We start from the raw sequence: 12,543 nt of genomic DNA, 5'->3' as shown, positions 1-12,543 counted from the left end.
TTTTTCAGTCGCAGTCCAGCTGGCCTTGGTGAGCTCACAATAGATCAGCCCCACTGTCTCCGTGGGTGGGTGCACCCCTCGTGGTCCTGACTTCTTTGCTCATATTTTCCCTCCTTCTGCTCCTCCTTGGGACATTGGGAGCTCAATCCGGTGCTCCAGTCTATCTCCATCCATCTCCAGATGAAGGTTCTATGGTGATATGCAAGATATTCATCAGTATGACTATAGGATAGGGTCATTTCAGGTTCTCTGTCCTCAGCTGCCCCAGGAACTAACTGGGGACATTGCCCTGGGCACCTGGGAAAAGGGTAGAATTTATAATATATAATCTTAATTCCAATAAAACTACGATTAAAAACAATCTACTAGCTCACTAGAAATTTACTTATTCCAAACTCAACCAATTCAGCAGCTTAAAACACAGGTTCCACCCGGCGGTGGTGGCGCACACCTTTAATCCCAGCACTCGGGAGGCAGAGACAGGCGGATCTCTGTGAGTTTGAGGCCAGCCTGGTCTACAAGAGCTAGTTCCAGGACAGGCTCCAAAGCTACAGAGAAACCCTGTCTTGAAAAATCTAATAATAATAATAATAATAATAATAATAATAATAATAATAATAATAATACAGGTTCCTCTCCTACTATAGGGCTGGAGTGAAAAACAAATGACTAGTTTCCATCACTTGTCAGGACTGAGGATCACAAAGTTGCCTCTGTTTTTATTTTTTGTTGCCTGTTTCTCTCAAGTAACTGCTATCATCTAAGTTAGAGATCTGTCGAGAGACTGAGTCTGGCTCTCCATTACTCTTCCTCCCTTCTGTTCTCTTCCAGTTAACAAATTCTTACTAACATCTATTTAACCAAGCACTAGGCCAGACATGGTAACACAAAGGCAGCTTGGCCTTGGCATGTGTGCAGTTTAATAAAGGACGAGCCTCCTTTGTAGGAATGTTGAGCTCATTGTGTTTGTAGGATGAGGTGATTCTAATTGTCCGTCAGCATCCTCTGTTGTTTATATCTCATAGGTAGAAAACATTGGAAGCATATGGAGTTGTCAGAGTTCTTGGAGCTTGAAAGCTTCTTCTTATCTCTAAACCGTCCAGCATTCTTTCTCCTATTTAGTTTCCGATCGATGGGGGCTTATCATATGAACAATATGGCAATATTATTTTCTTCCGTCTGACATTTCAAACCTGAACATTTAAAAAGAACTGTTAACTTACAAGTAATCTAAAACATTTGAAATAATAGTACACATTATGAAAAGTGTGAGTGTTGGGGCCATCTCTCAACCGGAAATAATTACTTTGCTTTACAGTGTTGTTCTGTAAGAGTATGGGGTGGGGGGTGGGGCAGAGCCTGACACTTGTTATCTGCTCATTATTATACTTTTTTTCTTTTCTTCTTCTTTTTTTTTTTTTTTTTTGTTTTTTTTGTTTCTTGTTGCCCTGCTTATACTTCCTGCCTGGCTAATGGCCAATCAGCATTTTATTAAAACAATACAAATGATAAATCTTTACAAAGTACAAGACCATTGTCCCACAGTGGCAGGGGGAGGGGGCTGACAGACAGGCATAGGAGTGTGAGTGCAGATGCTGTTTCTTGATGGACATTAATCTGCTCAGAAATGCTAACCAGGTGTTGAAGAGATGGCTCAGAAGTTAAGAGCCTGATTGCTCTTCCAGAGGTCCTGAGTTCAATTCCCAGCACTCACAACCATCTGTAATGGGATATGGTGCCCTCTTCTGTTGTGCAGGCAGTACATAATAATAATAATATAGAAATGCTGGGAATACCATGAATAATATCAGTAACTTATTATATTCTGTCAATGTTTTATAGCTTGGATTATTGTATTATAAAATATATGATTTTTTTTGCTTATGAGTATGAAATAAGCATATGGATAGTGAGTGCTGGGCTGTGAGTTTACCAAAATATTCTTCTGCTCTCTTCCAGAATGGAACTGGCTCATCAAAATCCAAGGGAAACCGAATTGGATTTGATAGCACACAGTGGGTATGTACTTACATCTCAGTTACAATGTGCTATCTTTAGCTCATTCATTGATATACTCCTTAAGTATTTGTTGATTGATAGCAAGGACAGTAATGACCATGGACATGAGTAGACCTTATGCCCAGTGCTTTACATGGCACGTCTCATTTTGTCCTTGTGGAAACCTTAGAAGTGTCAGTATGTATGTTCTCGGTTTAGCTCGTCAGGGAGATTAAGGTAGTTGGTTAGTAAATATCTGAATCCAGATTTTAGCTTTCCATCTCTAATATTCTTGAGTACTGAACTGTAATGCTTCCCCAAATGCAGGAATATATGAATCAGAATTGAGCTATGAATGTAAAGGGAAGTCAATAGTCAGCAATAAAAATCTCAGTGCGTCCTTTGTAAGATGAGGGGAACAGATAATATAATACATTCATTAGATTTTTTGTTTTGTAAAGTTTCAGAACCTCTATATTTTAAAAATACATTTTCTTTTTTTTCTACCTAACTAAAAATAAAAACAGAGCTGAGAGGGCAGAGCTGAGATGTAGCTCAGTTGGTAGAGTGTTTGCCCTGGGTTCAATCTCCGGCACTGTGTAAACCGGATATGGTAGGTGTCAGGGGGACCAGAAGCTCAGGGTCATCCTCAGCTAAACAGACATTGCTCGAGGCCAGCCTGCTTTCTTGAGACCCTGTGTCAACAGCAGTTTTAAAAATTTGAAGATAGTGCTGGTTTACTAATAAAAACGGTGCAGCCATGTTATATGAGAGCCTGTGTTGTGGAAAATGAGCAGATAGTCTTTATGAATGCTTAGATTTTTTTGCTCCTTAGTTTTGTTTTGTTTATGCTGTTATTTTGAGAACAGGATCTCACTGGTGTAGCCCTGGTTGGCCTGGAACTTTCTATGCATACCCTGGATTACCTCAAACCTCGTGTCGTCTCCGTCTCCCTTCTCTACCTCTGGAGTGCTGACGTCCCAAGCGTTCGTCCACATGTCTGGCCATTCCTGGCTTCCTGCTTTTGCACTGGGTCGTTGGCATTCTGTGGCGCATATTTCATCTTGAACTCTAGCGATTTGTCTAATTCCTTAGTAGACTGTGCTCCTCTTGAGGACAGAACCGTGTGTGTTACTCATTTGCTTATCCCTAGTATAGTAATGAGCATGGTGTCTATTGGGTAGACACTCTGTAAATTCTTAGAAAATTAATTGATCAAAAATTTAACAAAAATAAGTTGTAATGAGGTAGGCCTAGTGGCCCAAGCCTTTTAATCACACCTATAGGGAATCTTAGGCAGGAGGAATCCAAGGTCAAAGCCTGCCTGGGTTTCATAGTGAGTCTAAGGCCAGCCTGGGTGATTTAACGAGATCTTCTCTCAAAATGAAAGCTACAGGAGGGCTGGGGTTAGAGCTCAGTGACAGAGCACTGTCCTAACATGGGTGAGGTCCTGGATTCAGTTCCCCAGTACTGGGGGGAAATGATGTTGACTTAGTGGTATTAAAGAGATTCTTTTCCTCTCAACAGCGTGCAGTTAAGAACTTTGTTATGCTGACATCCAGCCAAAATGTGCCAGTGTTCCTTATCGACCCTTGGATTCTGGAATTGATTAATAAAAACTTTGAACAAGTGAAAAATACTTCTCAGGGCCCCGCTTCAGACTGCAGGTTCTTCTGTGTTCCGCGAGACTTCACTGCGTTTGCTCTGCAGTATCACCTGTGGAAGAACGAGGTGAGTCAGCTGCTGCAGCTAATGGAGACAATTACACCACTTAAAATGCAGAACACTAAAGTTCTTCGTGCAAGTTGTATCGGGAATATTTTTAGCTACAAATAACTGGATACAAAGCCTAGAGCAAATAAGGCACTTTATCTTTTCTAGTAAGAAGCTGAAATAATGGTGGCCATTGGTGTTTGCTTGCCTTCCCACTTACACCAGGGCTGGAGTTCTTGGTCCATTTCCGTCCTCATTCCAGCGTCCTCGCTCTCCTAGTGCCCCAGGACCGTCACAGCCGTGCTCAGGGTGGGAGAATGGGAGGACGGAATGGGACATCCATGTTTTCAAGGAGGATCTACTTAATACGCACAGTTTTCCTGCTCTTTGTTCCTTTGTTGGATTTGTGGGTCTTTGATTTTGTCTTTTTCCTGGTCCTCTGTCCTCATATAAAGAGATCATTTTATTTTTTATTTTTGTTCTGTGATTTTTTTCAACCATTCTATTTAAAAAAATAAAAACCAAAAGCTTTAACGATGCTATTGATTTAGTAGTTTTGTCTGGTTGTTTTGTGTGTTTTCTCAAAGTCCTTGCACTCTTTTGTTCATGACAGTGGTTTTGCCTTTGTCTCTAAAGGTCATTAAGTTTTTTTTTTTTTTTCTTAAAAGTTTACTCCCTGATACTTTGTGTTTTGCTAAAGGTTTTAATGACATATTCATTTTCTTTGGCTTTTGTGTTTTTCTGATACAGGTTTTCAGCAGTATGTTCTGATCTTTATTCATGTTTAAGAACAAGAAACTGAGCTGTGAGGTGGTGGTGCATGCCTTTAGTTAATCCCTGCACTCAGGAGACGTAGATGACAGATCTCTATGAGTTCTGGACCAGCCTAATCTATATAGTTAATTTCAGGCCAGCCAGGGCTACCTAGTGAAACCCTGTCTTTAAGAGATCAAAAACAAACAAACAAAACAATAGGATGACTGCTGGTGGATCAGTGTGCAAATATCCACTAGGGAGATTTGTACATGTCGGTGTTGCCCATTCATTCATGTTGGTATGCTTAATTTCCTTATAGGAAAAGCATACAGTGCTTATAAACCATAGTTTCTGTGGGCAGCAAAGGAGCTATCAGTGTACTTGCACTTGGTACACATTAAGTGGCTGTCTGTATTATTCCCTGTGTTTCAAAAGTTGTCTTTAAGTATGCTTCCTTATCTATAATAATTATGCTACTTCTTTTATAGGGTGAGTATCATATCCAAATGCAAATGTAAAAGCTCTTAGGAGATTATAAGTTCCTGTGAAATACAAGACCTTTAAGAATCAGAAGTTCAAAAAAGAAAAAAAAAAAGAATCAGAAGTTCACTGTAGCTGAGGCTGGCCTCAAATTTACAGACTTTCTGCACAGGCCACTGTATCCAGCAGATAGTCTTTTTTTTTTTTTCTTAATTTTTTTAATAAAAACAAAATTGCATCAGCCATTTCTTTCCCAGCAGGTTTCCTGGTATGCCGGCTTTTACTGTCTTTTGGGCCCTCCTTCTACTGTGTTCCCTGAAGCATAGATGCTTGAGTTGTAATGTGGACACATCTATTAGGCCAGCAGATACTCATAATAATATTTAATCATCAAATTCTCTATATTGGATAATCTTGATAAATGAGATTTAAATCCTAATGATCTTGAAAATGTTCATTGTGTGCAGTATGCTGCAGTCTGTTTCCTGGTGTTTGCTCTGTGGTGGGAATTCTCTTAGAGCATTTTGAAAGTGTCAGGAGATAAACGTTGTCAGTTTGCTTTTCTGTTCCTACTACTAGAGCACTAAGTGAGCTTCCTCATCCTAGGGGAGAAGTTTGCGTTAGTCTTCAGAGTCCTTAGACTTATTCCTCACACCTTTGTTTGCTACTTCATTCTTTCAGCACTGCCTTCTGTTTGCTACTCTCATTTTTTAAAACATTCTGGCAAAAAAGCAAATTAAGACAAAAATATGTCTTAACTATTGGTATAACAATTGCTTTAGTTTTGTTACTAGCGTTTGGTTTTAAATATTCAGGCTTGATCTTTGTCTTACTCTAGGATGGCTGGTTTCGGATAGCTGAGAATATGGGATTTCAGTGCCTAAAGATTGAAAGCAAAGATCCTCGACTAGATGGAATAGACTCACTTTCTGGAACTGAGATCCCCCTACACTATGTCTGTAAGCTGGCCACTCACGCCATCCACTTGGTGGTCTTTCATGAGCGGAGCGGCAACTACCTCTGGCATGGTCACTTACGACTCAGAGGACACATGGACAGAAAGTTTGTTCCTTTTCGAAAGTTACAGTTTGGTCGTTATCCTGGAGCTTTTGACAGGTAAGTCTAAAACAATGAATAATAATGAATGAATAATATCATGTGTTTCTATTTAAATATACGCATATATACTCATACAGTGAAGTATTGTACCTCAGGAAAACCGGCTGCAAGTCTGCAACAGCGTGAATAGGTCCTGCAATACTGAGTGTCTCAAACACGGCAGAAAAGAGTGATAGTATATAGTCATGCTGTGTTCGTGGACATATTTAAAATTGAATAAAGGTGCTAACAAGATAGAATGTGTCCCTAAAGAGTAGAGAAGGAGTTACTGAGTGGGGTACACAGAGACCTCCAGGGGAGCTGATAAGATGCAGTGTTTGTGATGAAGATGCAAACACAGATGCTTGTAACTCATTACTTTGTGCCTTTATGTCTTAGGGGTGGGTGGGTGTGTGTGTGTGTGTGTGTGTGTGTGTGTGTGTGTGTGTGTGTGTGTTTTCCCTGGGTCCTGAGGTGGTGACTCAGACATGTAAACCCTAGCACTCGGGGAGCTGAAGCAGGAGAGCTGCAAGCTGCAGGTGAGGCTGAGCTAGCTAATGAGCTGCAGGGCAGCCTGGCTGTCATCGTGAAACCCTGCCTCAGAAAGCTAAGACAAATCGCAGGACTAAAATTAATACTCTGTGTAGACGTCTGTCCTCAACTATCACAGTAATAAACACTGCTGGCCAGAACAGGCACTTTAGGAGACGCGTGTGACCCAAGACTGTGAACATCAGCTTTCTGACCCCAGTCGTACTTTTCTCTCTCCTCAGAAGTCATTAATGATGATGCTGTAATCTGTCTGGAACACTGGAACCTGACGTAAATGTAGACTGAATGTTAGTCCTTTGCCTTAAAGTTTATCATGCTTATAAGAGTTTTCATGTCAAAGCCTTTTGAGAGCACTTTCAGGGAAATACTGCTTGTTGTCATGCTTTAGACCTGTAAGGCATGCTTATTTTTGTTTCCTTATAGTGTTTAGTATTACACGTGTGAGAAACGGCTGGAAGGATGTTCACAGCTGGAGTGACCAGGAATGATTAGTGGGCTCTGAGAGACAGTCTCTTGTCAGTGTTGCGTCTGCTATTTTTGTCAAAAATTTTAGCCATTATTCATGTTTATGCACTTATTTCTAATTTTGTGTTTCAAAGGGATTTTTTAAGGAAGTTATTTAGTTCTTTAAGGTATTAAAAGTTTATATCAAAGTTTAGTTAATAAGTTAATTAAGTTCAGAATCACCAACCAGCCAGTAGCTTGTAGGCATCATGTGTGCTAGTAGATAAAGCCTCCTGTACATTTTCAGCTTTACAGAGAGGACTAGAACGTTCTCGAGGAATATTCACAGAAGGTGGGTTCCAGATATCTTTGCCGTCAATGAGGCTCCCAAGTTTCTGCAGTTTACTCGGTATTTCTTAGCTATAAGAACTATTTTCTCTCTAAAATTAAACTGATAACTGAAAATGATGATGTTGTTCAACTTTCACGTCTACTTAAAATGTCAAAGTATCTATAAAACTGTTTTAGATGCATTAAGCCAGGACTGGTGGCACAAGCCTGTAATCCAGCTACATGGAAGATTGAAGCAGGAGGATTACAAATTCAGTGCCATCCTTGGCAACTTAGGGAGACTTTGTCTCAAAAAAAAAAAAAAAAAAAGAAGAGGAATGGGGTACAGCTCGGTGGTAGCATGCAAAAGGCCCTAGGTTCAATCCAGAGAGTCATTCCTCTCTCATCCCCAAATTTAGCTGCATTAGTGAAAAATATTTAAAACTATTTTTGAGATAGGGTCTTGTTGCTATTGGGTATTGGATTTTCAAGGCCCTAATAAAGGTGCTGATTGGCACCTGAAGCATTGAAGGAAATTCATTTGATGGTTAGCTCCTTTGCTGATGTTCACTATATTAAAAGTCTGCCTGTGTTCTGGATTAAATCTTTTTTTTTTCAACCCAAGTAACAACTTTATTCTAATCTACAGCACAAGTTTTTACATACATTTTAGTGGTTTTGACAGTGTTGCTTATGAGTTCTGGATTAAATCTTGATAGTAAATCTTAATTTTTGTTTTTAGGCCAGAGTTGCAGCAGGTTACTATTGATGGGCTAGATGTCCTTATTCCAAAAGACCCAGGACACTTTCTAGAAGAAGTGCCACGCTCCAGATTTATCGAGTGCAGGTATAAAGAAGCTCGGGCGTTCCTTCAGGTTAGAGACAACCAAATAATTACTTCTAAATTAAAGTAATGAGAATATTACGCCTCGTTTAGTGTGTAAGAGGAAATGAAGATGGCTTATGCAAAACAGGTTAAATTGTCTTGGAAGTTGATCATTCTTCATCCTGCCTTTTTTCTTTTCATTTAAAGGTAAAGCCTTCATTTTTTTTTTCCCCTTGTGCTTGACATGTACAAGGCTTGAGTTTTGATTTTTAACGCCACATAGATCAAGCGTGGTAGTGGGTGCCTATAATCCCAGCACTTGGGAGAAAGGGGCAGAGGGTTGAAGGTGATATTCCACTACAGAGTGAGTTCAGAGGCAGCCTGGGCCAACAAGGCCCTATCTCAAAAAAGGAAACATTAAGTTCTACTGGCTATTATGGCAAGTATGAAACCCAGCCTCTGGCCAACTAAGGCCAAAGCTCTCAATTAGAAAGCAATCCTGGGCTTCACAGACACACACACACACACACACACACACACACTTTTCCTTCCTTGAATGGGGAGTGGCCATGTATTTATTGCTTTGTTTCATTAGATCCTGATAGAATTAACACTGGCTTCATCCCACAGTTATGATAGCTCATAGGCTTTATTTTAAAGGTGCTTTTTTTTTTTCTTTAAGAAATGACTTAGGATATAGCCACAGAAGAGAAACCATGTGGCTTTAGAAAGACTTAATGAAAATAGGGATTTTTTTTTTTTGGTCAGACATTTGGCACTAAATATGAGTGTGTGAGTGTGTTTGGCAAAATGTTTAACAAGTGCTCTACAAAGACCAGCTGAATTCTCAGCCTTTCCTATGTTGTTCTAGCTTTCTGGCTTCTGGCCGTAGTGATACACAAACCATTTTGATGGGCATAAACGTCCAGCTGTGGCAATTACATGAAACCAGAGGTCCCGTGAAAACAGTGTTTGACTGCGGGGATTTGGTTCCCTAATTCCTCTACTTGCCCTTTAATTTCTGGAGTTCCTTGGCCAAAGACTGGTCTGTAGGAGAGTCTATCGGGCATTTTCTTCACTAATGATCAACGTGGGAGGGTCCAGCCCTCTGAGGGCAGTGCCGCACCTGCGCAAATAACTCTGGGTTGTATAAGAGTTAGAGCTAAGCAAGTCAGTAAGTAGCATTTCTTCATGGTTTTGGCTTCAGTCCTTTTTGGTTTTGGTTTTAGTTTTGGTTTGGGGTTTTTTGTTTGTTTGGTTGGTTGGTTGGTTTGGTTTGGTTTTTTAAGACAGGGTTTCTTTGCCTAACCCTGGCTGGAACTTGCTCTGTAGACCAGGCTAGCTTCTAATTCAGTGATCTGCCTGCCTCTCCCTCCCAAGTGCTAGCATTAAAGATATGGGCCACCACCACCCAATTCTGTGTTTCAGTTCTTACCTTGAGTTCCTGTCCTGACTGTCCTCAGGGAGGGGCTGTGACTGAGAGTTGTGAGGTGAATTAAACCCCTCCCCAAGTTTCTTTTTGATCACGTACATATCACAGCGATTAAGAAGCAAATTAGGACAAATCGAACGAGAAGCTGAGTATTAGCTTCTTTATTGCTGCCCAGTATCCAAGACTGAAATACAAGGGCTTTCAGATGCTATACACTGAAGCCCAGGACCTAAGCCTAGCAGCCAAGTGGTCCTTCTCTTCCTTTGAATTAGTTACTATAGGTCTGTCAAGTCTCCTGAGCTTCCTGGGCGAGAAGGCATCATGTGTGGACAGGCCTGTTCTGTAGGCAAACGCTGCCTCCACCACAGCGTAATAAGTAGAAGTGATGGAGTTTGCTGCTTCCTGCCCCAAGGGCATTGCCTACCTCTGCCATAGCAGTTACCACAGTGAACAGTTAGTGTCTCTCACCCTGTGAGACACTCTTAAATTCTGTGAGCTTAATATCAGGCCCCTTCATTTATGCACGGTTGCTCCCGTGCCATTGTGATGCCCAGCTTGTTTCTCCCTCCTGCCGTGGTGCTGATATTATTACTGATGGGATCACCTAAAGGCTTGGGAATGTTTTTATCTTTATCCTGTTACTAGTTTCATTCTTTGTTTCTTATGTTAGAACCATAAGTAAATTTTCAAATTAAAGTTAGCTTACACTCGTTTAAACACTTGATGGCGCCAAACAGTGTGAAATGAAATGAAATGCACGGTATGGTTATAGCAATGAATTTAATCGGATTTTCAAAATAAAACGGGTAAAGTAGCCCCTAGCTTTCTCATTTACTTTAATAATATTTTTTAAAAAGCAGTATCAGACTTACATAACAGTTACAATACACGGATTTTGTTTTGTTTCGTGGCACAATTGAGAGTGAGCTATAAAACAACATCCTGAAACCTCAAATAGCTTAGTATTTTCTAAAAACCAGAATATTCTCTATATCTGAATATAAAAATCAAAAATTAAAACACATTGCTTTTCATCTCAATCTAACTATATGTGGTGTAGCACATGCCTGTAATTTCTGCATTTGGGGAAATCAGGGCAGGAGGATTACCAAATGTCCAAGACTTGCTAAGGCATCTAGCAAGACCAGTTTTAAGCATCACCAAGAAGCTCATCCCTGTGTGAGTGACACTCAGCAAAGCTGAATAGCAGGAGCTCTTACACAGCTCCCAGGGAGCACCAGCAGTGTCCCCACCCTGATAGCCTTGGGGCAGTCTGTGAATCTGGCAGCTTTGGGGATTTCCTGAGTCCCACGGCCTCCATTCTCCCTCTGGTGACAGTGTTTAAGTCCAGAGCACTGTTGGCGGTCACCCCATCCATTTAATCAAGTCGTAGATTCTTTTACGACTTTGCATTTTCCCCTTTGTAACTAGAAGTATTTATTTGCAAGTTACTCTGCATCTATGTAAATACTAACATTTCTCATCAAATTTATTATTTAAATAAGAAACTCATGGCTTCCTATTTTAATGAGTTATAGCCCCTTACTTTTATCCTTATTTTAACCTTCAGATTGTTGCATGTTTGGCTGGTGGAAAACGCTTCACCACAGCTTCTGTGTCTTCTGCTTATCTCCACCTTTCTTCATTTTTTTTTTTAGCAAAATATAGATACTCTACGTTTATCTTGTGCTTTTCTTGTCCCAGCCATTTGTTCAGGCATTTCTCTGAGTCATGGGTCCTTGTAGAAACCAAGGTCTGGACAGTAGGTAGCATGCCCGTTACTGTTTGGGTTTTGCTGTACACAGGCCCTCTCTTAACAGGGACCTGTTTGCTGCAATCTATACATTTTAATCATTCTCCCCAGTCCATCTAAGTTGTAAGATCTAACTAAACAACACTGGATACCCTATCAGGGGACCCATTACTGGAGAAAATGGATGGTCTCCCTCTTAGCAGCTATTAGCTGCCTGTAGCTCTTCATCTAGGAGCTGAGGCCTTGTAGAATTCCCCCCATCCACACTGTAATGTTGGCTGGTGCTGTCATTGTACAGGGCTTGTTTAGATGACCATATCATTAAGATTTGTAGATGCATATCCCTGCTATCTATAGAGGATTCTATCATAGCAGACATCCTGGTCCTTTCACCTTTAGCATCTTTCTGCCTTTCCATCATATTTCCTGAGACTTCGATAGGAAGATTGTGTTGTAGATGCATTAACTAGAGATAGGCACCCCATGATCAGGTCTTCATTTCTAGCTTGATTCTGCTAAACCCCATGTCTGAAGAGTGTAGAGTCTTCAGCAATAAGGTCTTACTTACCTTCATGTTCTGGAACACAACCAAAGATGATATCTTATATTGTTTTGGGAGCTTCTTGACTCCTGACCAGCAGCTTGAAGGGAGGTCTCCATAAGGCAAGTGTTCTTTAACAGAGGGGAAACTGTAGCTTTAAGATGCTCTTGAACACTGACAGTCATTACTAGCTTAGCATTTGGTCTAAGGCCTAAGTCTAGGTCTCTACACGTTTAACGCTAGGCATTCCCTCTTACAGCAGGCATAAGGGTATGGCCCTCTCTTTCCATCGTGTGCTCTAAAAGTAGTGACTAAGGAAAGGGATGTTTTATTTCAGGATGTCCTGTACAGTTCATTTACCCATAAAAGTCGCTTTCCTGCAGGGAACTTTCTGTCACAGGACACTCTTCCCTCATGATCCATATGGCGATTCTGTTCCTTATAGTCCCAGGGACATATATTCTCTCCTGCTGTATTAGAAAAAGAAAAAAAAAAACAGTCACGCGATCTTTTGGGATACTGTTGGAATTAGTCGTTTCTTCATTTAGCCGCTCAACAGTATTTGTTGCTTGCCTGTTGCTTGCCTACTGTGTACGGGCTGGGGGGGGGGGGGGGTGCCA

At 40.8% G+C, this 12,543-nt stretch overlaps 1 protein-coding gene across 1 annotated transcript in view; it reads left to right on the top strand.

Moving 5' to 3' along the window:
* Positions 1–12,543, top strand: part of Fktn (fukutin) — a 37,918-nt gene that overhangs the window by 9,437 nt on the left and 15,938 nt on the right. The window contains exons 3-6 of the mRNA XM_050164876.1: positions 1,960–2,019; positions 3,526–3,729; positions 5,786–6,063; positions 8,114–8,246. Of these exons, the coding sequence (XP_050020833.1) occupies positions 1,960–2,019; positions 3,526–3,729; positions 5,786–6,063; positions 8,114–8,246 (675 nt within the window). The remainder of the gene's footprint in view (positions 1–1,959; positions 2,020–3,525; positions 3,730–5,785; positions 6,064–8,113; positions 8,247–12,543) is intronic.

The sequence above is a fragment of the Alexandromys fortis genome, unplaced genomic scaffold (assembly GCF_014885135.2).
Source record: "Alexandromys fortis isolate MF-2015 unplaced genomic scaffold, M_Fortis_MF-2015_v1.1 scaffold_18, whole genome shotgun sequence".
NCBI classification, from domain to species: Eukaryota; Metazoa; Chordata; class Mammalia; order Rodentia; family Cricetidae; genus Alexandromys; species Alexandromys fortis.
The sequence above is the reverse complement of the archived record's forward strand: the minus strand, read 5'-3'. Positions and strand labels throughout refer to the sequence as shown.